This window comes from Ilyonectria robusta (assembly GCF_021365365.1).
Source record: "Ilyonectria robusta strain PMI_751 chromosome Unknown BGZ61scaffold_13, whole genome shotgun sequence".
Classification (NCBI taxonomy): domain Eukaryota; kingdom Fungi; phylum Ascomycota; class Sordariomycetes; order Hypocreales; family Nectriaceae; genus Ilyonectria; species Ilyonectria robusta.
The window spans coordinates 636,673-659,330 of NW_025764447.1; the positions used below are offsets into that span (position 1 = coordinate 636,673).

Sequence of the window (22,658 nt, forward strand, 5' to 3'; positions counted from 1 at the left end):
TGTATGGTTGTGCCGTTCGCAGGTGCCTAAGTAACATTCTAAACACGAAAGAAAACGACGAAATACCACACAGTTGAATGATATTTTCAGGTCGTAATTGTATGGCGGGAAAATCATCAAGGCGTGAAGTAGGGTCCCGGAAGACCAAGTATGTAAAGCAAGGTACAATCACGCTTCCCCAGGGATGCATTTCCCACCCCAGTGTTTAAAGCTCCGGACTTTGCTCTTAATTTATTCCAGGTAGTATAAGATGCGATTCACCTACGTTCCACTCCTTCTCACCCGTCGTGATTAAGGCCTCGGTCAAGGAATCGGCTAAGGGTCTGCCAGAGCCTGACTGTGGCGTGGATGATCCCTACGGGTTTGAGAATAAACTAGACGGTCTGATAAGTCTCGTTCAGGGAAGGGCTTGCCCTAAGGAGTACCCTCGACTGCACTCTATCAGCAACCTGATTTGTTGCAAGACGACGAAGTTCTGCAAGAAAGGGTGCGGTACGAACATTTCAAAGTACTGTGTCAAGGGTCAGAGTTACGCATAACTGTACGAGTGCAAACGCATTATTGTCTGGTCAGCGGTTGGGGATTTCTCTTCTCTTGGCTGATTTCGTGACGAATTGCTAACCTTGGTAGAAACTAAATTGATATCCAAATATCGGGACAGATAAGTTATTCCTCATCGTTAGTAAACCAATCGGGTCGACACCGTAAGAAAGAAAAAGAATGACATGTGAGTTTCTAAAGTGATTTTATGAACCACCCTATTACAGGAACGAACCAACGACTTATTAAATATGGAAATATATTAATTATGTGCTTTTATTAAACTAGTACGGGTCACTGTCTCGTTTCTACTTCGACCACTGACAGCGCTAATAAAGCTCTGTCCCGAACTCCACCACGAGGCCGATCTCCACTCCCAAGCACCACAGGTCAAAATTAGATGCAAAAAAAGCCCCCAAAAAAAAAAACATACAACAGCGAGGATTCCCCGGTCGTCACCGACCCGAGTACTAATTCGCCGCTTCTCAGCTTGACTAAGGGAGAGCGGACGGGATCCCGTATTTTCTAAGAGCTATGGTCGTATGTGCTCGATTTGGGCGTTGGCTGGCTGATCTACGAAAGGATGCCATCGTGATGAGGGAGTCGAAAAGAGGAAGGAGAAACACAGCAGGGAGGATTTAATATTATGAGTGGAACGACCCGTTCTCGACAGATAGCTGGGAAGCGTGGCAAGTTGCCTCCACAGCCCCTCCTGCTTTGGTTTGCAGTTTGGAGAAGGGGAGCCGTAGAACAAAGCTTTCACCGCGGACTGGAGCATATGTTGATACTCAAGGCATTAGTCTCAAACATAAGCGTCTTCCCAATATTACATTTCCGGCAATTGATACCGTAAAACATCTCAATTGCCGAGTTTGAAGACCTAAGGGGCATAGTGGCTCACACACCGGAGTGGGGACGACAGTATGTATAGTGCAAAATAAAAAGTGGTAAAAAAAAGAATAATACTAATGCTAGATATCGAATACCTAGTTACTGGATGAACAGTTCTTACCAAGTCATAATGAACCACGTTAATCAAATATAACACTCAAGTCATTACTTATAAACTCATATCTGACATTCATGCTATAGGTACGCAGACAAAACTCATCCTTCAATACCCCACTCAACCCTATAAGAACCCGGGATGAGATCGGAGGTCCGATGTAAACTTAGGTCTTGTATTGGCGAAGATTCATCGCCTTTTTGACTCTCTTGCTTGTGGATTCCGTTTGTCATCGGCGTTTCATCCGTTGGCCACGAGCTTGTGACTCTCAAAATACCATGAATGTGGTCAACGGAGACTACGCTCTCCGACTCCTTGACAATTGCCCGAGCGCAACCAACAATATTTTTGATCTGAGGTTGTTCTATTAGCAGACTCAACTTATATAGAGTGCAAATCAGCATTAACCCTACCTGTCTGCCGTTCACTGGTATCTGTGCCAGGCGTGACACATCTTCGTCGCTCACATTCACCGCAACACTCGTGCCAGCTTTCATGAGGAACGTCTTCCAGATGACCTCTCTGGCTCGCTCATCGAGCTCCGGGTACGAGACTTTGACATGGATTCTACTGTTGAAGGCCATGTCGCACTGGACAATCCGATTTGTCGTCAAAATGAGGATTCCCTGGAAGTACTCCAACTGTCGTAGGAAGATGCTAACAATGGCGTTCCTCCCGATGTCATTCTGGGTTCGCTGCTCGAGAAAGACATCGGCCTCATCAATGAGGAGTACGGCATTCCAGTTTTCCGTCATATTCAGGATGCGACTCAAGTTTTCGTCAACGTCATATGCGTCAACGCCTAAGTCGCCGGCTGAAACGCTGTACAGTGGTCGTTTGGTTACCTCAGCTACAGCCTCGGCCGTCAGCGTCTTACCGCAGCCTGGCGGTCCGCTGAATAAGCAAATCATTCCCTTGCCTTTTCCCATGATGATGTCATCAAATTCATCGTCCTGGGCAGAATGTTGCTTGACCAAGGAGTGGATTATCTTCTTCCTCTCCTCGTCCATCACAAGATCTTGAAAAGCTTGCATATTCCAGGTGATATCCACGAGCCGGGCCATAGCAAAGCCACCTAGCAATAGGAAACAGAGTAAGTATAGGAGGACAAATAGAAAGCAGAGCTGAATACTCACCCCATTTTTTGTCGCCGAAGCTGAAACCCAAAATAACTGGCGTGCAAATAACGAGCTGCTCATCGGTAAGACCAGTCCGAGGAAAGTTCCTGTGGACTTTATATGTGAAGGCAGTGTTGGAGTTGAAGTAGCGGAATCCAGGAGGGTCGACGATGACCCTCCCGTGAGACATGAATTTGTAGCAGTGTGGCTTCCAACCTCCATCGCGCTTCTCGCTCATGGCTGAACCACTAGTCTTCATAATCCGTGGCTTGCTAAGATCTGCAAACCGGCGACCTCGCTCTAGGGCCTCTTTGTGTAGCTGAGCGGCATTGGCCTTGAAACTGAGTGGATAAAGAGGCAGATCCGAGATCTTGCGCGTCCCGACGAATTCGTCGATCTCCATGCCGTAGTATTCGTCAGCAAGGCCAAATTTGGCGCCATCATCGGCAACTACATGGCAGCTCAGGTCCCAATATCTCGACTTATCGTAACGCGTCGCCATACTCATCGTTCGAAACTTCATGATCTGGTCCTGCTCGACGAGGTTGTGATATCTGTACACCAGGACATTAGGCGGGAAGATAGTCCACATATCTTCCCAGGTGATTTCGCCTTCTGCGTGTAGAGGCTCAAGCCGAGCTTTGTGCTCGCCATACTCTTCTTCCACAAATTTGTTGACCTCCACGAGGTCCAAAACCATGCTTTCATTCACTGGCACAGCGTTTTTGGCCTCGTCCAGCTTCTCCTGGAGTATCAGTCTGTTGTGGTAGAACAGTTCCAACGGTACCTTATTTAAATCAGTCATAGTTCAGGAGTCTCTTGAAACAAGGCTTGTGCTCCGTACCACGGGCGGATTTGTCAGAAGCGAGATCCCCTCCACATCCGCGTTGATATCTCGCATGAGTTGAGCAACCGACTCAGATTTGATATCGACTTCTGTCCCAGTGTGTAGGCCTTTTCCGTCTATCTGTCTGCGAACGACGAGGAATTTCATTTGACTTTTCTGCTTTTTGCGGGCTGACTTGACTGATGGAATGAGCCGTGTCTGGCTCGCATTCCTTGAGGTAATGTTAGCTACTCATCCTTACCTAAGCGGTGACCATGTCGGGCTTTCTATACTTACACATCAAAGCTGATGGATATGGCTCAGTAATTAGTCATAAAACCTTCTTCTTCTTCTTCAAATTGGGTGTTTTAACTTACACCTCATCAAAGCGCAAGATCTTACGCGTTCTTTTTGACTCCGCTTTCGAGTCGTCCTTGTTGTTGTCCACATGGTCCATCGGCAAAATATTTTACAGGCTTGAAATTTGCGTTTCCGTTGCAGGTGTGGGGTGAAAGAGGTTTGATGCTACCTGTGAGGGTGGTTGTCCAACTCTTCCTCTATACAGCGACTGAAGGCGTGTTGCACGCACACAGGAGTTTAATAGAGGTTTCAGACGATGGGAGTGCACACTACCGCACAGAATGGACGCTCGACACGAATTCGTATTATGCCTACCTACTTAAGTTCGGTTGCCTTTCTGCGCCTGCCTGTCTTAGGCAGATTATTTCAAGGCAATCGATCCACAGACCAATCAAAAACCGAAGCCTGAACTTTTGTTTTGCACTTCTTGATAGCCTGGCGGCCTCAACATGCAGTCAGCAGCAGTCACCATTGCGGTCGTTCTCACAAGCGAACGAATCAAGTCATACCACATTACCAAGTAGTTTCAAGCAATGCATATGCAGCACGCAATAAGTCATGCCTCAGCGCCACGTCGTCAGTTAGCCTGTCTTCCTTACTATACTGCGATAGCGGTCGCTGATGCCTGTTGCGAACCAACGAATGAAGCATAGCCACGTAAGCTCAGGTATTGCACAATCAGTATGCCTCAAACTAAACCTCGGCATTACGACACTAGTTAGCCTGTCAGCCCCAACATAGGTAGGTACAACGAATAGCAGTCTCTCAAAGCCCATGCTTGGTTAATGTTTGTTTAGTAATCTGAGGCCGATTCAGCATGCCGGAACACGTATGATTCGCATGGCTCTGTCCAAAAAGATTCAGTATGGGCCCTCTGCACCTCCTCAGACCAAGCCTTACTATTATTACTGGTCATAGTCTTCTGTTCTTAAATATTGGGCTCTCCCACGACTAGCGATGATAGTCATCGCCAACAAGGCTTTTTTGCGGTGCGCGACAACTCCACATCATACCTTACCTTGGTAGGTAGGTCACGATATAATGGACCCATTCAGCCTCATAGCGGGCACGGCCGGCCTTTTGCAAGGAATAGCTGCATGTGTCAAGCTAGCCAAGAAGCACGTCGGACCCTCCCAGCTCCCAGTCGCCGAGGCAGAGAGTCTTTCTCAAACTCTGTCCGAGTTTCACATGGTGATGAGCAACTTCAGGTCGTACCTAGAGCTTCGTGACGATGATGAGGTGCACATGTCATCTCTCGGATACCTTCAGCCCATCATAATCAGATCCCAGAGCGCAGCCAAGATTATCAGGGACTACCTCGACAGCAAGCCTATCTCTAAACTACTTCGAGGGTCAAAGTTTGACAAGGAGTTGAAGCCCTCGCTCAGGTTGCTTGAGATTACTAGACAGCATTTCAATACGATACTCCTTGCAGATTCCCAGTAAGTACTTTGACTATCCTGGTTCCTCGCAAGACTTGTCGGCTAAGTTTCAGAAAATCTCTACTCAATGTCCATAAGCACGTCAAGGAATTGAGTGAGGATCTTCAGGGACTTCGAACAACACAACTAAGAACCGAGAAAGGTAGACTACCGATAATAAGAAGTTGTGGGAAGGTTTCTCGATTCTAATCTAGCTCTACAGATAATAGGTACCGGGACGTAAGAAGATGGCTTGGCGCAGAGCGAGACAACAACAGGAATAGCGCTCTACACTCTGAGCATCTCTCAACCCGACACTTGGGCAGTGGCGAGTGGCTGCTAAAACATTCCGACTTCCAAAATTGGTTGAATTCAACACATGAGCAGGCTTCTCCAAATTTGTGGTTGAAAGGTTCACCAGCATTTGGGAAATCATATCTCTGCTCCACGGCCATTGATCACATCGCCAACGAACAGAAAAGAGTCTGCGTCTACTACTTCTACCGCTTCGACGATCAAGTGGTGGTCGACTCGGCGAGTAAAGAGTCTGGACTCTACGGTGTCCGATTAACAGCCATCCTTGTCGACCAGCTTTTCACACATTTTCAGAGACGAGACAGCCGCGTCGCCGACCGCATTGCCGCTTATATCGAGACCGCTGAGATGAACATTTCAAGTCTTACGGAAGTCACTCACCTCCTTCTCGAACATGGACACCGCAATTCACAAGAACATGGGATGATATCAGCTACAGATCGAATCAGCCTCTATGTGTTCCTCGATGGGTTCGGCGAGTCCAAATCACTGAAAGCGGTGGAAAAGATCTGGAGATTATTCAGTGTTCTTGGAAAGAATTCCCTAGTTGAGCTGAAGATCTGGATCAGCTCTCAAGATGCCGATGGCTTGAGGCGGCTCCTAGACCTCAATCAGACCCTAGTCATCAACGCTGATGATCATAACAAACCAGACGTCAACGGCTATTTGGAAGAGCGGTTGTCAAATTTGGGAGACGAGACCGAGAGAAACCAAGAAGTTGACGGAAAGCCATGTGAGAGCCCAATCCAACTTCTTCAGGCAAGGTCAGATCACTTTTGACTTGGATTCGCTAACCAGCGTAGTCGGCCAGTGGGCTTTAGAGAATTTACAAGAGAAGTCCAACGGCAACTTCCTGTACGCCAAACTGATGGCCGAGAAATTGACAGCCGGCGTCTTTAGTGTCTATGACATTAAGCGGCTCATCACATCCATGATTCCCAACGACTTGGCTGAATTATACCGGCGCATTTACCTACAGTATCCAGAGGACCAGCGCGAATACATCAGGTATGCGATATGAAAGGACATTACGATAGTCTTCAGTCACTAGTCTAACATTCTCACAGCCTTTTGTTCTCTATTATTGCTTTCGCCCGCAGACCTCTTCATCTCGACGAGATTCGAGAAGCCATGACAAGTGAATTATCAGGTCCGGCCAAGGCATTGGACCCGATGAGAACCCCGAAGAACTTGCATCGACTCTTTGCCCCGCTGGTTAAAGTGGAATATGATCCAAACAGCCCTGAGAGTCCACTACACCGCCTCTGTCACTCGACTGTCAAAGACTTCGTCACAAATAACCCGAATGTGCTGTGTACAGATGCACGAGGCCAATCGGAATATGTATTCACCATCTCTCCAGCTAAAGTGGGAGAACTCGGCCTCCGCTACCTATCTCGAAGCAGATACTCGGCTCTGCAACCAGTGCCTAAAAATTTCAGCTATGTGCCTCCGTCTCGCCAACATGACGACGCCCAGCAAGACGCTCTATTGACGTACTGCGCGAAATACTGGTGCCATCATTTAGATGACCTAGAAGCATCGCCCGAGCTACAAGCGAGATTATGTGACTTCCTCCAATCGCCAAACTTTCAAACTCTTCTGCAGACGCAGAGTTTGTACGTCGAACACCAGTTTTCGCAATTTTGGCAAATTTCAGCCATGGAGGCCGGAATTGCCCGTTCGCGATTTATGTTCCGCCGAGCCTTCCCCAAGTGGCTCACCGTGCTTCAAGGGCTGGAGACCACTGAGGACGAGGCAGCGGAGACTTGGGAGTATAGAAGTTGCTACCGACACTTTGTTAGCGAGTGGGGTTATCTCCTGAGCCAAGGTACCAAAACCTGCACTGTGGACGGGTGCAAGAAGCTCGCGGGTGACTATTTTCGAGGAGAAGTTGATCGCTGCTTGTCTGGGCTCCTTGGCCCAAATAACTTCATGAGAAATATGAAAGAGAGGTACCGGAGTTTTATGCTGACTCAAAACTCATTTGATTATCATCTCAACAAGGAGTTCTTCATTGGTGAAGCGATTTCGTCGTCTAACTTACAGTTTATGGTTATAAGTTCAAGGTGCGTGAATAATGGTTCTTCGAAGAGCCTTGTTGATCCTACCTACATCATACATGGGATATCATTAACAGGCTTGCTTCTTTAGTAATCAGGATGAAATCCATCTGCAAACATGGGATCTCAGCCATCCAGCTCCCTTTGAGGTTGTATCGACTGCCGTTCTGCCTGGCTCCAACATTGACTTTCGTTCCAATGCGGCAAAATCTGTTGCCTTCTCGAGCGAGTTGGGCAGTTTCAGGTTTGGGAACACAATACTTAGTACACTGGACACAACTGGCACGCCAATTTTGCTGGACCAAACCTCAAGCGAGCAAGACGTGGACAGACTTTCAGCAGACTTGGATCAAAGGCAAGACATTATCATCATCACCAGTCGCGACGTCCGTAAGCAGGCGAAAAAGATATCGAAGAAAAAATTGTCATTGAGGATGCGTAAACCTGGAGTCTCCACCAGTCTTGCAGACGGCTCAGGCAGCGATGGGTCAGGTTACAGCAGCAGCAGCAGCAGCAGTGATGATTTGAACCATGAGGATCTTGCCGACTCTGAAGAAGAGAACTCGGCTTACGAGTATTATAGCGATGGGTCGACTGAACTTGACACGGAAGATTTTGGCTCTGATGGCTTAGATAAGCCATCGTCGTCCGAGAGTGAGGATACAACTTCAGCAGATGAATCGGACGACGACATCGACACAGCTTCTGAAAACTCGGACAGCGATTCAGGCGACGAAGAAAAAACTCAACCAAGACAAAAGGTTGTCGTGAACTCCAGCAAACTAGTGGGCGACAAGGATGAGATCGAGGGCGACTTTTTCCAGCCAAAGAGTGACCGTCCAAGATATCCTGGCACGCCAGGGCGGTTCATGGACCCGAGAGACCAGATCACGGCGAGGGTTGCAATCTACAGGGTCAGCACGGGTCCTCCAGAGCGTCTTTTTTACTACAAGCACCCAATTCCTACTATGTTGTACCACTCACCCCCGCTGCTACATCCCACAGAGCCGTTGGCAGTTTGGCCGTTGGGTGGCGGCGAGGTACTTTTTGCCGACTACGAGCAGAACACATATTTCATCCGGGCAATGACTCCCACCACGCCTCAGAGTAAGTCGCCGTCTTGAGCCCGACACGAGTTGATCCATGTACTAAGATAGACGTTGCAGCTCGACAGATTTGCGTGAAGCCTCGATTCTCCCCAGACGGACGACATCTCCACATTGCCAGCCTCGAGGGGCAGATGGAATCCGTCTCGAACCGGTGCACCTCAGCAGAGTGCAGATCCAGTGCCTCCAAAGAGTTTATTCTCTCGCTTTTAGTCACCACACACCGCCTGTCTGAACAAAAAACAACCCGAAGTCCTCCCCAGCTCATACATAAAGCCAAAATCACCCTCGGCGCAGTCACCGGGCTTTCATTAGCCAAGCTCCCCTTCACATTTACGTGGACCGCAGACCACTTGCTGTTCTGCCCTAGTGGCACCCAACTGAAAGTCTTTCGATTCGAGCTCTTCCGGCCTGCCCAGGGTATGCCGGCCATTCTCGTTCCACAGCTCCCCGTGATGCTCCCCCGGTCCGCATCGTGCCGGCAAGTTCACTATCTCCCACGCGGAGACGGCATGGGAGATGACCGTCGAGGGGGCATTGTCCTCATTGGGAGTTACGGTGGCCATTTCCAGATACAGCTACGACACAGCAACACTCGGCTCCTCTTGCTTGGCATGGGCAGCGGTGAGCTGGAGGCGGAGGACGATCCACCACTAAACTACCCATGCCCAGCTGTAGGCTTCTTCGTTGATGAGGACCTCGACCTGGGTGGTTGGTGCGCTCCGAGCGAGGAGGCAGTCGTCACACACGCTATGCAGACAATCAATCCGTTCTACGAGGGACGTCTTGTGCGGAAGATGGAATACTTTAACACCCAAGATGACGTTGACCTAGAGGGTATATGTGATTGGTGCAATGGCTTTCTGACTTTCAGACCAGGCAAATAGGAGTTCGGCATTAGTATGTAAAGTTCAGGGTAATGCTATGAATTTGTGATCTATTCATCATTCACTGATTGAAGGTCTATTCAGATCATCCGTATACAGAATGAAGAATATCTCATTGGTGTTAATTTGAAGTATATTAGCATTGTGAGATGAAACTCAAGCGACACGTAGAATTAGGACATCTGACCCCTTTCACGGTCTCTTTTCTCAACTCCTCTCAGTCCCCCGTTGACCCCATATCTGCTCTGTTCAACCTTTTTTAGTTGAGTAAGAGTCTAGCAGCTGCTCTCGTCCCCGTTTTTTGATACTCAAGCTCGCGATCATGTCCGAGTCGTCTAGCCTTTACGAACAACCCCAGGCGCGAAGTCAACCTCGGGTGTTTTATAGGTCCCAGATCCTCGTTTCCAGCCCTTTAACGAAAGTCCTAGAACTGAACCATAATTAGATTGTTCTATATCTAGGAGCAATAGTACTGGGAAGTAGACGGGATCACAGCGTGTTAGGTGATTAGGTGGTCACGGCAGATCTAGTTGCACACGTTCGGTCATAAGGCAGCTGAAATGATATTAGTACCCATGGATTCTCGCATCTCCACGCTCGATCATGTGCACCCAGCACTGTGTTAGGAGCGGGGCAGCCGTCTTTGGAGCAGCCGAGGTATGAGCGCGGATACGCGAGAATCCACGGGCTCCCCAAGACAGTGATGGGTGCAGTGCCTGGATACGTGAGAATCTGAGGTCGTGACTTGCTGGGTTCTCCTCTTTTTGATGGGGGCTTTAAAGGTACGGAAAATGCGCGCTTTGCTCCAGGCGCTCCCGTTGGAACTCTCCTGCGGCCCAAATCCACTTGTACGAATCCGTAAGAAGGCCACCTTGGGTATCCTTGATATGCGTCTTGTCGTCGAGGGATTCAATCAATCGGAGGTCTACAAGGCATCGATTTCGGTTTGGTTCGTTGTATCTGAGGTTGTCGGTGGTAAGAGATACTGGCGGTCCGGAATTGGGCTCGACAGCCCTTGTGCGAACCATTGAGGTGGGCGCTTAGAAACCTTTATTGCATGGATTTCTGGTCCAAGGGTTGGATTAAACGCCTCCGAAACTAGGGGCCTTGAGACTCCGTTTTTGGAGGCGTGGGATTCAAAAAGTAGAGGCACATCGTTAGCAGACCAGAATTTGACGGGATCCCGTATTTTCTAAGAGCTATGGTCGTATGCGTTGGTATTGGTTCAGCACGAGGTGATATACACTCAATATGGATCTGTGCTGAACGATGCAAAGTGAAAACTGAAGAAAAACACAAAGAGAGCGAGTGAACAAAGACCTATCTGAACATTAGTCCGCCCTTCTTCTTACAATTCCTTTCAAGGTTTCGCTTAAATAAGAATAGCAGCGATATAGTTGTATCTCTAATAGTCCAGCCTCTATAGGGTACTAACGTCGATTGGCTCCATATTGGGTTATCTGAGCCTTGTAATGTCAACAAGAACTGAGTTCGGAGATTAGCAATGTTGGAAGTAGCGTTCCTCCATACATTCTCAGTGTAGATGCAGATGGAAAAGGAGACTCCCCTCGTGAAGTAATGGACTTAGTCTTAGCAATAGCTCCAGGCCAGATGTCAAAAGCAATATCGGGATTGATTAGACAAAACCTCAATGTCTTAATAAGATTAGAATAGAAATTGGTGGAAAAGCTGCTATAACTGGAGCCGGACGACGAAAAGGTAGTATGAGATGAATGGTAGGAATAGTTTTAAATCAACTGTGGGGGCCTTATAAGTCTTGAGCTTGGTTGGGAGACACGAGTGGGGTTTCCGTACATGTACCTTGTCAAGAGGCCGGGGGCATTGGAAGACTAAAGGCAAATCACTCTTCACTTGACGATTTGATACAACCTTGAAGTGAACATAATTTTCTAAAAGTTAGCCCAGTCGTTACAAGATCGGGAATGAAGTGTGTCGGAAGTATGTAGTACGAGTCTTGCGTGTCGGCCCTAAGTGATTGGCATAACCTCCCTCTCGGTGAAAGTCCAAGCGAACAGCTTCATCTCGATTGTCTAAAAACTAGTGGCTTCATGATGAGTTAGTCTAAGTCAAGTGGAAATATTTAGCTATCAAAATCAATTTAATCTGTTCCTTTTGTTCTCGCCAATGTGTAGCTACTGTTCGGTGGGTTTCTTCATTCTAAGAAACCCATGAAGTGATCCACGAAAGTACAGATTGTTTACTTCCATTCTTCTCGATGAGCTGTTTGATTTGTCCCGTCTGATATGTTGACAAGCCGAGTCTGTCTACGATATCCGTAATGTCGACAACTGTACCGTCATCAAGCTTAAGAGAGCAGGGCGTCTTTGCCCCATGTGATATCATCAGCTGAATGGTTGCCCCGATGTCCTCGATATTGTTATCAATGTCAAGTCCACTTCCCGCATGTTGGAAACAAGCCTCCAAGAAGAGCTCCCAGGCAGTCTTCCCGTCATAGACATAGACACTGTGATTCGGGTCTGCCTTGAAATCCAACAGCAGTTTCACAATGCGTAATTCGGGGCCTTCTTCTAGACTGAGAACTCTCAGTGGGGTAACCATAGTCGGGCGAAGTGCGTAATCAAGTAGAGGGCGGCCGCGCTTTTGTCGGAGCTGTGTCAAATTTTGACGAAGCCGCTCTTCGACATACATGAACAACCTGCTTTGTATGGCGCTGGCAAGGAATGTCTTTTTTCCATACTCTTGGAACATTCCTTTTGGTGAATCCTTCAAATTCGTCCAGTGGAAGCCGAACTGCTTCAACAGTTCCGAGTTCGACCTGTCTAGCTCATCTAGGATGTTGAAAGCTTCGGTAGGGCGAGATTGATCTTGTTGATTCTCTCCATCCTGTGAAGACTGTAGGCAGTTCTTCTCGATTTGCCAAGCATAATACATTAAGCTGTCCGCAAGAATGAATATGTGGTTGAAGACTTCAGAATGGGTGTTGTTGACATCAAGAGTCTTGCTTAGTGCTAGCATCATCTTGCAGAGAGACAAATGTGGATTGAATTGGCGAGTAGGTCTTTGCCTGAAAATTTCGTCGATGACGTTGGTATCCAGGAAGAAATCCCTGACGGTTCGATGCAAAAAGTCGACTTGGAAACTGAGTAGCCCCACTTCCCCGGCTTCATCATGGACATATAGCAAGTCCCGACAACGAGCATTGAGACGTTTCTTCAATCTCTGCCAAATGATCGCGATCGCTTTTGCTGATAGCGGTCGCGTCTCCATTCTGATCGCGTATCCAGGATCGACCATTTCCTGTTCCAAGAATTCGAAGCCGAGAAGGGGTAGAGATTGCTCAGCTTCGATGGCGACTCTGAAGATCCTCGTGGTTTGATCCCAGTATACTGTTTCGATGGATTGCAGCATGTGTCTGAAGTATTCCTCAAGGTCGTCTGGGAGCTGGTTCAGCCTTTGCTGAAGATCCGAGTAGTTGTCCTCATCAGAGAGACCCCTTTTGAGCGAGAGAACAACGAGATAGACCCAAAGAAACACTCCTTGAGCTCGTGTGACGATGGTGTCTGGAATTTGAGTACATCGACTGTCCCTCAGTGCCAGATGTTGAAAGTGTGGGTCGCTAGTTAGTTCATCTTGCACGTATCGTCTGATATCCTCTTTGGTAACACTTTCGAGCTGAAGATTCCAGTTTCCCTGGCCAAACGAATCGTTAAAGGCATTCCAGGGCCGACTAGATATACAAATCTTGATCGAGTCAGAAGAACTGATTGCTTTCAAGACTTCGATCAGCTCGCTGAACGTGCCATGGTAGCGCTTCGCCCCTGCGGTATACTCATCGAGCCCATCAATGAAGAAGCAAAACTTGAGCGAAGACAGATTCTGATGGGAAAGTTCGTTGAAGGCCGAAAGCAGTTCCGCATCGTCCCAAGGGTCGGAATGTGTAGACTCAAAGGTTTTCCAGCGAGAATCACAGACGACTTCAATCAGTTCGGGGCACTCTTTTAGAACCTGATAGAGCAGGGTTTGCAAGAGTCCTGTGAGTGACTTTTGCATTGCGTTTCCAGCGCTCCAGAAAAAATGACTAGCCATGACAACCCGCCGTGGCCCACCCCAGGTTTGAAGTTTAGCCTGAGTGTCGTTGTGAGTGGCAAGGAATTTCATGAGAGTTGATTTGCCGCTTCCAGCTTTTCCACTAATCCAGAAGAAGCCATCGCCGTGTTCCAACCACTCGCAGAACCGTGTCTTGTTGGCAGTAAAGATCCAATGGAACGTAGCTTTGTGATGCTCTTGAATAGCGATGTGCCTCTGTTTGATCTTCGAGAATAGCAGACTTGACAGAATCTTTTGTTGTCTCTGGACGCTGCGTACTTCGGCTGCCAACTGATCAAGGTGTGAGATGATCTCGACAGATCTGTTTGCATCGGATGCCTGAGTATTTTGCAATAGCGATTGGATAGACTCTAGCTTGGTCATGGTTTTGGCCTCCAATTTTTCATTCTGGCTTTTAAGATTCTGCACCACTGTCAGGGTGACAGATTGTCGGTTGCTGCAATGAATTAGCCGGCTTGTTGCGCATAAGCGTGTTGCAAAAGCAACCTACCTAGAAGTGGTGACAAGATGAAGAATGAGATTTTCCCTCAAATTTCTCAGTCGTCCTTCCCTTTTCTCAATCTCTGTTTTCTTGAACTCTTGACGGAGTGCTTTGCGGAAACTTTCCCATCGACGGTTGCGCCCCGTTCCGACGCCTAGTTCGTCAAGAGTGTCGATGAGAGCGGTGGCGACAACATCACAAGACCTGGCGATTTCGTACAAATGAACCTCAATGAGCTGCTTGTCTGGAATGGAATTCCCTTCGTGTATGAGGCGCGCTAGAGACCGAACGCGCTGTGTGTCTGTAATGAGCTCCTCGTCCTCTTCACTAATTCCTGAAACCGACTGGTACTTTGCCCGGCCCTTGGAATAGAGTTTTATTCCAAGTTCTAGGAATTGAAGGATATTGCTTGCGAGGCCGATCGCGGCCAGCTCGGCCATCCTGTCAGGTTATAGAACGAGCCGCGAGGAGGAGAAACCGACGTATCGACTGAGAAGGAAACACGGGCTTTGCAACAAGATTGACAATAGCGGCGGCAAAGGGCCAGGCTCGTTGAGAGAATGGGTTATGATGAACCGTGGGTATTGAAAGAGAGGCAGCAGTCGTTTATTTCGGATGATCAGCCGCAGTCATCAACACGTCAGATGTCACCTGACTACCCCGCGTTGTTATTGTACGCCGAATTTCGCGTCGAGTTTAGCAGCAATAAACTTAACCTGAACGAACTAAAATACTCACCATCATCTGTCTATTGAACTATACTCAACCGGATTTTCCACTACTCATCCAAGCTTTGGCCTTTGCTACCCTGCTAGAATAATGTTCAGGGCAAAAGGCAGTACAAGAGCAGTTCTAGGCGGTCTTCGGTGGCCTAGGCAAATCGCTGGTAAGCACGCTGCACAGCCTCGTTTTCTGAACACCGCAGGAGCTTCGCTGACTAAACAATCGTTGAAAGAGGAATCGGGCTTTTCGAATGAAAATCGGGCAATAAGTGGCGAGCTTGCGACTGTGCCACTCACCAAGGACGAGCGGCCATGGATTCGTTGGCCCGTCTCAGCCTTCATGATTCTCGTCTACCGGCCTCTATTAAAACCCCTCGGCCTTTTTTTCTCGGACCCAAGGTTCTTTGTATTTTTCTTGATGACCTTTTTGTTTGTCGGTCTTCCCTTGATGATCACCTCTGGCTTTTTGACTAGGTTGTTTGGTCCTGCCAAGTCTCCACAGGTCATACCGACCAGGTGAGCTCGGGAACGAACCAGGTCTTAGGCCCACTGTTGCAAATTAAGCCACCGCATTTGTACTGGGTGGTCGTTGGAAAGGAGCTCTAAGTGTTAAAATGCACAGTATATATTGTATCACTAGGATTTTGTCTGCAGCTAAAGAGGGTTGGGTTTCAATTTTGTAAAAAGAAATGACCTTGGTGTCTGTCTAAGTACTCTGTTACAGCGTTCCGAACCATGTGCAGCAAATGAAATCAGTCTAATTAATTTGATATTCTGTATCACAGGTCTTTGGGGACAACAGAAATCGCAGAAACAAAACCTTCTTGGAAATGCCACCGAGACATTTCGAGGACAGCCGCTTCTCATCGCTCCATGTACCTTACTTCATTCGCAGCCTTCAATCTGATTTGAGTAGCGCGCGGAAAAGGATCGCCTCAGTTAGCCTGACGTGCCTCGGCAGCCTAACTTGCATGTCGCAGTCAGCCTAACCTCGAATATGATAGCTGAGTAAAGAGTAGATAGGCACCGACGCTCGCTACCCCGCACACATCCGAACACGATATGTTCATCTACAAGCTGTTTCCTATTATATCAAGTTAACAAAACCTCCGAAACTTCCTGTCCATCACGGCCCCGCCCACCATGTCAGGTTTTCACTATCATCCTCTCGCCCAAAACAAAAAGCAGATACGTCTCTTGACGGTGAAGCCGGCCCTACTAGGCTCAGACGTCGAATGCGATCTGCAGGCCGTGGATTTAGACGAGTCAATTTCCTACGACGCCTTGTCGTACGTTTGGGGCGACAACACTCCTCCAGGAAGAATTCTCCTCCAGGGTACTGAGCACAGAGTCACACCAAATCTTGAGTCAGCTTTACGGCATCTGAGATACGAAAATCGTCCTCGACTACTCTGGGTAGACGCCGTCTGCATTAACCAGAATGACATTGCGGAGCGAACCGCTCAGGTGCAGATGATGGCCAATATCTACTCTAAGGCTAAGACGACTGTATCATGGCTTGGAGAGGCAGCCAACGAGAGTGATGGTGCGGTGGAGCTCATCCGTAAACTCGGGGACTGGGTACGAGAACATGAAGGCGAGATACTCGAGGGTGAGGGCGAGGAACCACCAAGCGATGGGTCTATCCAAACCGCTGCAGACTTCATTGAATGGCTTGGATTTCCGCTACGTAGCCAGAACTGGCCAGCCCTGTGGCGCTTTCTCGAACGGCCCTATTGGACCAGAGTCTGGATAATACAAGAACTTGCGGTTCGAGGACGATTTACCAAGGCATCTGGCATATTCTACTGTGGAACGACGCGGTTTGAGAGGACCCAGTTCGACCACTTTTGTGGCTTGATTTTGTTCATGATCACCAACACATCGGGCAAGACTTTTCGGACCGACACTCACGAGCTGGACGAGCCACTTAGGTCTATGCTCACTAACGGGCACCCACCGGGGCTTACTATGTCTCAGACGCTGGCTGCCTGCACTGGCGGGGAGAATCGAAATACAGACTGGCTGTTGCGCGTCACTGCAAGATTCAAGGCAACCGACCCGCGAGACAAGCTTTATGCGTTGCTTGGTATGGCCCAGGACGGCAACATCCTTAAGCCGGATTATTCTACGAGCTACGAGCAAGTGCTTATGAGTTTCGTGTCATCGCATATTGAGAGATATAAATCCTTGAGGGTGCTGTTGGGCAATCGGTGTAGAGAAATGCCGACCAATCCTTCTTGGGTTCCGGACTTACTTGACGTCGATTTTCACGGCGGCCAAGGGTTGATACCGGCCATGGAAAACGATTACTTCCAAGCAGCAGGCACTAGAGCCGCAGTCGTATCAATTAATGCCACGCTCAACTCCTTGTCGTCGCTCGGTGTATTTGTTGGAGAAATCGACAAGGTGATTGGTCCTTTGATGGTAGCAGAGAAGCAATTTGATCCGGCGTCTCAGAACATCCAGAGCATATCCACGTCACTTGGCCAGGACAAGTTTTTCGAAGCTCTCAGGGATCTTTACAAAGGCCTGCCTGAGTCTGACAGGGAAACGTTTTGGCGGACCTTGTGTTTGAACGGCGACTGGACTGGGGAAGACACGATTTTCCCTGCCCCAGCCGACTTCGCATTGAAGCAACAGGTGGCATTTGGGTTCAAGTCTATACCAGTGGATTTCATGGCGGGAGAGCCCGAAGGTACAAGATATACCGCATTTGTGGGGCCATTCATTGCAAGCTTGCAGACGGCCATGTCAAACCGCACCTTCATTACAACACAAGATGGTAGGATGGGGGTCGGACCCTTTTTGACACGGGCAGGAGATGTTATTGTCGTCATGTTTGGAGCTCCCTTCTGCTTGATTCTGCGTCCTGTGGGCCATCAGTATCAATTGGTGGGCGATGCATATGTCCACGGCATCATGCATGGAGAACTTGTCGAGGGCCTCGAGCAGGACAACGGCCAGATGTTTGAGATCATATGAATTCTTAGCTTCCGCGTTATTAGTACTCAGAAATGTGCTACAAGAATTAGTCAGACTGTTGGCTCTATCTGGAATCCTCACTTCTTGGCGAACGGGACGAAGAATGAGAATAAACACCTCCTCAGAGGTATGAGATATCTCTTAACCATCCCACAGTATGAACCAAGGGGCAAGGCTTTAAGCGAGCTGGGTTTACTATCAACAACAAGGAGCAGTCCCTGTTGCGTGGAGTGCAAGGCTTGACAGGTTTCTCTCCAGGCCGAAACTCTGCAACGCAATAGTGCTGCTCCAAGCCATTCCTTGCAAGCGAAACAGTCACGCTGCAACGGGTTAGCATCCATCTCTTTTCCTAATGCACACCAGGGGGGATGGAGCTAGTAGGCGAGATTTATTAGAGAAACCCTGTTCCGACTGTGCGTAAGACATTCGACCTGTGAACCAAACGCCGCTGGAGCGTTGCTACTGGTACCAAAGGCGCTCTCTGCTTTTGCACCTAACAACTTCGTCCAAATAAACGTCTGAATTGTAAGTACGTGCAATTTATGCACGCTGTGAGTTAGTGAAATTTGTATTCGGTGCAGCTAGTGCATGCAGGCGTTGTGCGAATTTGTTGCCGACTGCCCGAAGTGGGTGGTTGGCTGTAGCTTACATAAAGACTACAAAAAGACGGACAAGATACTATATGTAATACTACCTCTACATATGGTAGGATAATTTATCTCACATTTTGTATAATACTGTAAAGTCTTATACTCCGGAGCGGAAGAGATAGATGGAACATGGGGCTTAGTAGGATTGGAGTAAAGAGGAAGTGAATGCTATTTAGAGAAGGATTAGGCTAAAGGCTAGAAGCTAAAAGCTTAAGGTTAAAGCCAATTGCTTAATCAATATCCATCCCTCCCCCTGAGCTTAAGTAGGGAGCCATCACGTTTAAGTCCAGCACTGTCCAGAACCAGGTCCGGGCTGGCACTGGGTCCGGCCCCCATTGCATGACCAGCAGCCATAGGCACCAGCACACTGACATTTTCCAGGCGAACAGTCCGCATGGGGCGAGTAGCATGGGAAACAGTCGCAACGAGCTTCGAGGTGGCGCTTGGTCAAGATTCCCTAAAGCGATGGCAATGTTAGTGCCTTGTAGCACCTAAGCTGTAGAAAGACGAATCTGAAAGATGGGAGCTGATGGATTGGTGACCGCCTTGGCGACGGGCTCCAATATCAGATAGGCTAGGAGCTTACTTTGTCGATACCCGTGTAGGTAAATTCACCTTCGGTGATCACCACATTGTCGGGCTCGGGCATGGCGGAAACGCCAAAGGCCAAGAGAAAAGTGGCGAAAAAGGCGGCCTTCATGATGTATAGAAAATCCGTTTGGATTATGTGGTGTTTTCTGGTAGTGATGTGGAGTTGAATGTAGACTTGTGGTGCAAGATTGCTGACTTGAATTTCATGGAAGACGAACAACTCCTGTGCTTATTATACCCATTTCAAAGTCAGACACGCTGCCTGTTCAGTCGATGTCTGCCCAGTTACAACTCTGTGCCATGAGTTTACCCAGGGAGCCGGAGGATTCAGCAAAGGTCCCTTCCATACGGTTAATCTCGTATCAATGCATGCATTCGCGCCGCTGGGCTGTGAATCCTTGGATAACTAGACCGATGCAGCTTGCCGGTTGCATTGCAGTGTTTCTGTCGCCTAGCTCGATACTCCCATAGCAGTGGCGAGGTGTGGAAGCCCACAATTCAGTCCGGGAAGCCCTTTTTCTTCTGAGACTCCTTACTCCCGTCGCCTCTCTTTGAATTCAATCACCTGTTTTCAGTCTCTCAGACAAGCAAGCAGACTACTTAACTCTCCATAGAAGAAGCAAAATAAGAAAATGGCGATGTTCTTTGTTGTCGTCATTCCCAAGTCGTAGCTGCATAGAGTACGGCTCGTCGCCCGACCATCCGTACAGGGAAGGTCGCAGTGAACCTTCGCCTCTTGCATGTGCATTCGAATGAAGGAGATTCGGTCCCGATTCGGTCCCGGCGGAAGCATTGGCACACTCCCGCAGGTTTAAAAATTGCCAGCCGATGTTTATTTATTTACTAATGTAAAATGGGAGATACGATCTTGCCATTCCTTTCTAATCTCCAGAAGTTTGCCTTGTGGGGTTAATGCGACAAAAAGCATCAAATCACGCTGGCAGTCTGACGCGCATCAACATATCGAACTTCGGCCCAATCGAAGACAGCCACGAGTACATTCTCTGCCATTTTGAAGTAGCAATAATCTATATGAGGCAAATAAAATTCTTCTCGCGATCCCATGGCCGATTGAGAGTATTTCCACCTGCTTCCGCAAGCCCTTGACCTTGCCCCATCTTGTCGAATCCATCTGTCTTTGCAGCTGAGGGAAAAAAGAATCACCATCACCACACAAACATAAGCTGCCTAGTCATCTTTAGGTATGGAAATAAAATGTGACCGATAGCTTAGGTAGATCGAGGGGCTCCCAGTTTGTTACATCGGAATCGATCGGTTGCTTCCGAACAGGCCGAGGTGGCTCGTATAATCCCAGCATTCTCGGGGGGACTTTTGGCCATGCATACCCTTGTAAAACACTCAGGCCATTCGAGGATAGGAGCCCAAAATATAGCCCGATCTCAAACCGGTGGAACATATTGCTGGTGATGGACTTTTCGGCCGTCACCATTAACCGTTTCAACCGAGGGCCGAGCTGCCGAGCAGGTTCCCACACAACCTCGACAACAGAGAGCAAGAGAGGGAGACGGGTGCATTGAACGTGGAAGCGAACGTGAGATGCTGTAGTCTCCCTGGGGGCAGGTGGCGTGCAGAAGACTGTCGAACGGCTAGTGACTAGCATCACCGTATGATGTCCTGCACATCTGGCCTTTTACCTACGAAATTCGCAACTAGCTCATGGGATTCTTCATTCGAACTCATGTTCCATCTATGGACTGGTGGGGGAGTCCTCAAGTTAAGTTCCAGGTTTGTCGAATCTATCAAGTGCTCCTAGAGCTCCTAGGAGGGATATTGCAGTGATCTGTTGGCATAGATATTGTAAGAAAACAGGAAAACTGTCTTCAGGCACGGAGTGGCCTTAGAAAAGAATGCATGGTCTGCAGGGCTAGCTCTTAGGTGCAGCCAAGAGTTTTAGTGTCTTGGGCATACGATTATCCCTTGGCTGTTATGCCTACTAAGTCATCGTGAATAATATACCCTCGAGCCTGAAGCCCTCCGCATTAAGCGCGTTGGTTATTTTTGTGTTTGGACTGGTAATGAGAGTAGTCGAAGTCCACAAAGCCTGACCTCTAACATTACCTACTGCTGTTTGAAATGATTGCACTTCTCAAACAATTGGCCGACATGCCTTTTGCTTCTTTAGTTTGAAGTGTACAATTCTTGTAACTCCGAACAAGCTGTCGCAGCCTGTACGCATTTTCCACCCCCTTGTACATTGTACGGAAAGACATTTGATGTCTGAAATATTCAATTTGCATGTTCCCCTTCCTGGCCACGACCTAAATCCCTCTCGCTCAGATTCCCTTGCTGGATCTCATCCGCTCTCTCTCTTCGGCCCGATCTACACTAAGTGGGTCTCCCACAATAACATCCATGAGAAGGTCTTGATATGCGAGTCATTTTGTTTTGATTCTTCGGGTACTCAACATATTGCCATCCTTGCTTGTTGCCCGCAATTCCCTCTTATAGTTAGATCCCATTCAGAGTTTTGAAGGAATGAGGGGGAGTTGAGGAGCGAGACAGCGATTTCTGGGACCCCGCTTCCTGAGCATGACAATGGAATACGTGTTACATTATCCGACGTTACATGAGCAGTGCGCGGGACTTTAAAGGAGACCCTAGGGGTGTAGTTCAGACAGAATTTCTGACTGGGGGAGGGGGGTGAGCGTTAGCGCTTATAATACGAGGCGCATCGATTCCTTTTAACTCGGGAGAGTGCATCCGTGCCGAATAAGATATGCTTTTCTGCGGTTGAAGCTCATGGTGGAGTAGTATGCTTGTTTGCGGCGGCTAGCCGGGTGTGCGGAAGAGGATCCGGGCGTCCCGAAGCAGAAGTGGAATCCGATTAGGAAAGCGCCGTAACATCCAGCCCGTCTTCCACGTTCTAATTCAGACTTCGTGACTGGGTTATGGTAGATCATTGTTGTTGCTTGGGCAGGGGTTAAAAAGTAACAATAAAAAAAGGTCCAGACCTGTCCCAGCCCATAGTGACTCGACCGACTGCCAGTTCTCTCGATTTCTTTGCCTTTTACAACATTATCCATGGTTCTCCTTCGCCCGCTATGCACATGCGACACATTATTAAACCATACACTCTCAGCACCTGCAGGGCTTATCGATTTCTTCAGGTGTAGTCTTTGGGTCATGGTGCAACGGCTTATCATAATTAATGTCTTTGTTGGAAAAGGGCAACCTACTATCCAGGCAGCCAGCTGCTTCTGGGCTGTAGGTGATGAAATAAACGCTTTGCAATATGCTCTGCTCCATTATTTCACTTAAAACACGGCTCCTTCTATATCAGGTCAGCAATTGAAAACTTTTCCATCTCTTTTCGATTACCATAACCACAGTGCCCTCTCTTTCTTTCAAATGATTACCCCCCCACACCAGGAATCTTGTTGATAATTTTGGGTTGACGCTCCTTGGTTCTCTTCCTGGTTTAGAGTCGTGCCAACGATAGTATCAATGTTCGTCGATACTATAGCGAAAGCTTGTTTG

At 48.3% G+C, this 22,658-nt stretch overlaps 6 protein-coding genes across 6 annotated transcripts; 2 read left to right on the forward strand and 4 right to left on the reverse strand.

The window, feature by feature from the left end:
* Nucleotides 1–1,647: 1,647 nt before the first annotated feature.
* On the reverse strand, nucleotides 1,648–3,658 carry BGZ61DRAFT_355021 (AAA family ATPase-like protein; the record flags this gene model as incomplete). Its single annotated transcript, XM_046240679.1, has 4 exons — nucleotides 1,648–1,899; nucleotides 1,960–2,621; nucleotides 2,683–3,451; nucleotides 3,509–3,658. 4 exons carry the CDS (start codon nucleotides 3,656–3,658, stop codon nucleotides 1,648–1,650), a joined length of 1,833 nt encoding a protein of 610 aa, XP_046102790.1.
* A 1,233-nt stretch (nucleotides 3,659–4,891) lies between these two features.
* Nucleotides 4,892–9,642, forward strand: BGZ61DRAFT_548100 (uncharacterized protein; the record flags this gene model as incomplete). The annotated part of the gene is made up of 6 exons (XM_046255385.1): nucleotides 4,892–5,292; nucleotides 5,502–6,350; nucleotides 6,385–6,594; nucleotides 6,654–7,655; nucleotides 7,741–8,756; nucleotides 8,816–9,642. The coding sequence occupies 6 exons, from the start codon at nucleotides 4,892–4,894 to the stop codon at nucleotides 9,640–9,642; spliced, it is 4,305 nt and encodes a 1,434-aa protein (XP_046102791.1).
* Nucleotides 9,643–11,820: 2,178 nt separating this feature from the next.
* On the reverse strand, nucleotides 11,821–14,652 carry BGZ61DRAFT_533946 (uncharacterized protein; the record flags this gene model as incomplete). The annotated part of the gene is made up of 2 exons (XM_046254079.1): nucleotides 11,821–14,167; nucleotides 14,222–14,652. 2 exons carry the CDS (start codon nucleotides 14,650–14,652, stop codon nucleotides 11,821–11,823), a joined length of 2,778 nt encoding a protein of 925 aa, XP_046102792.1.
* Nucleotides 14,653–16,071: 1,419 nt separating this feature from the next.
* On the forward strand, nucleotides 16,072–17,956 carry BGZ61DRAFT_454429 (heterokaryon incompatibility protein-domain-containing protein). The gene has a single exon (XM_046246222.1). It carries the CDS (start codon nucleotides 16,078–16,080, stop codon nucleotides 17,917–17,919), a length of 1,842 nt encoding a protein of 613 aa, XP_046102793.1. The 5' UTR covers nucleotides 16,072–16,077; the 3' UTR covers nucleotides 17,920–17,956.
* An 893-nt stretch (nucleotides 17,957–18,849) lies between these two features.
* On the reverse strand, nucleotides 18,850–19,269 carry BGZ61DRAFT_355467 (uncharacterized protein; the record flags this gene model as incomplete). Its single annotated transcript, XM_046240706.1, has 2 exons — nucleotides 18,850–19,026; nucleotides 19,156–19,269. The coding sequence occupies 2 exons, from the start codon at nucleotides 19,267–19,269 to the stop codon at nucleotides 18,850–18,852; spliced, it is 291 nt and encodes a 96-aa protein (XP_046102794.1).
* Nucleotides 19,270–21,747: 2,478 nt separating this feature from the next.
* On the reverse strand, nucleotides 21,748–22,624 carry BGZ61DRAFT_454432 (uncharacterized protein). Its single transcript, XM_046246223.1, has 2 exons — nucleotides 22,500–22,624; nucleotides 21,748–22,452 (listed from the first exon to the last, which is right to left on the reverse strand). The coding sequence occupies exon 2, from the start codon at nucleotides 22,322–22,324 to the stop codon at nucleotides 21,863–21,865; it is 462 nt and encodes a 153-aa protein (XP_046102795.1). The 5' UTR covers nucleotides 22,325–22,452; nucleotides 22,500–22,624; the 3' UTR covers nucleotides 21,748–21,862.
* Nucleotides 22,625–22,658: the final 34 nt, after the last annotated feature.

What these genes read in the sequence shown, in the direction of transcription:
- BGZ61DRAFT_454429 (XM_046246222.1), top strand. Translation starts at nt 16,078, where the DNA reads ATGTCAGGTTTTCACTATCATCCTCTCGCCCAAAACAAAAAGCAGATA.
- BGZ61DRAFT_454432 (XM_046246223.1), bottom strand. Translation starts at nt 22,324, where the DNA reads ATGATAAGCCGTTGCACCATGACCCAAAGACTACACCTGAAGAAATCG.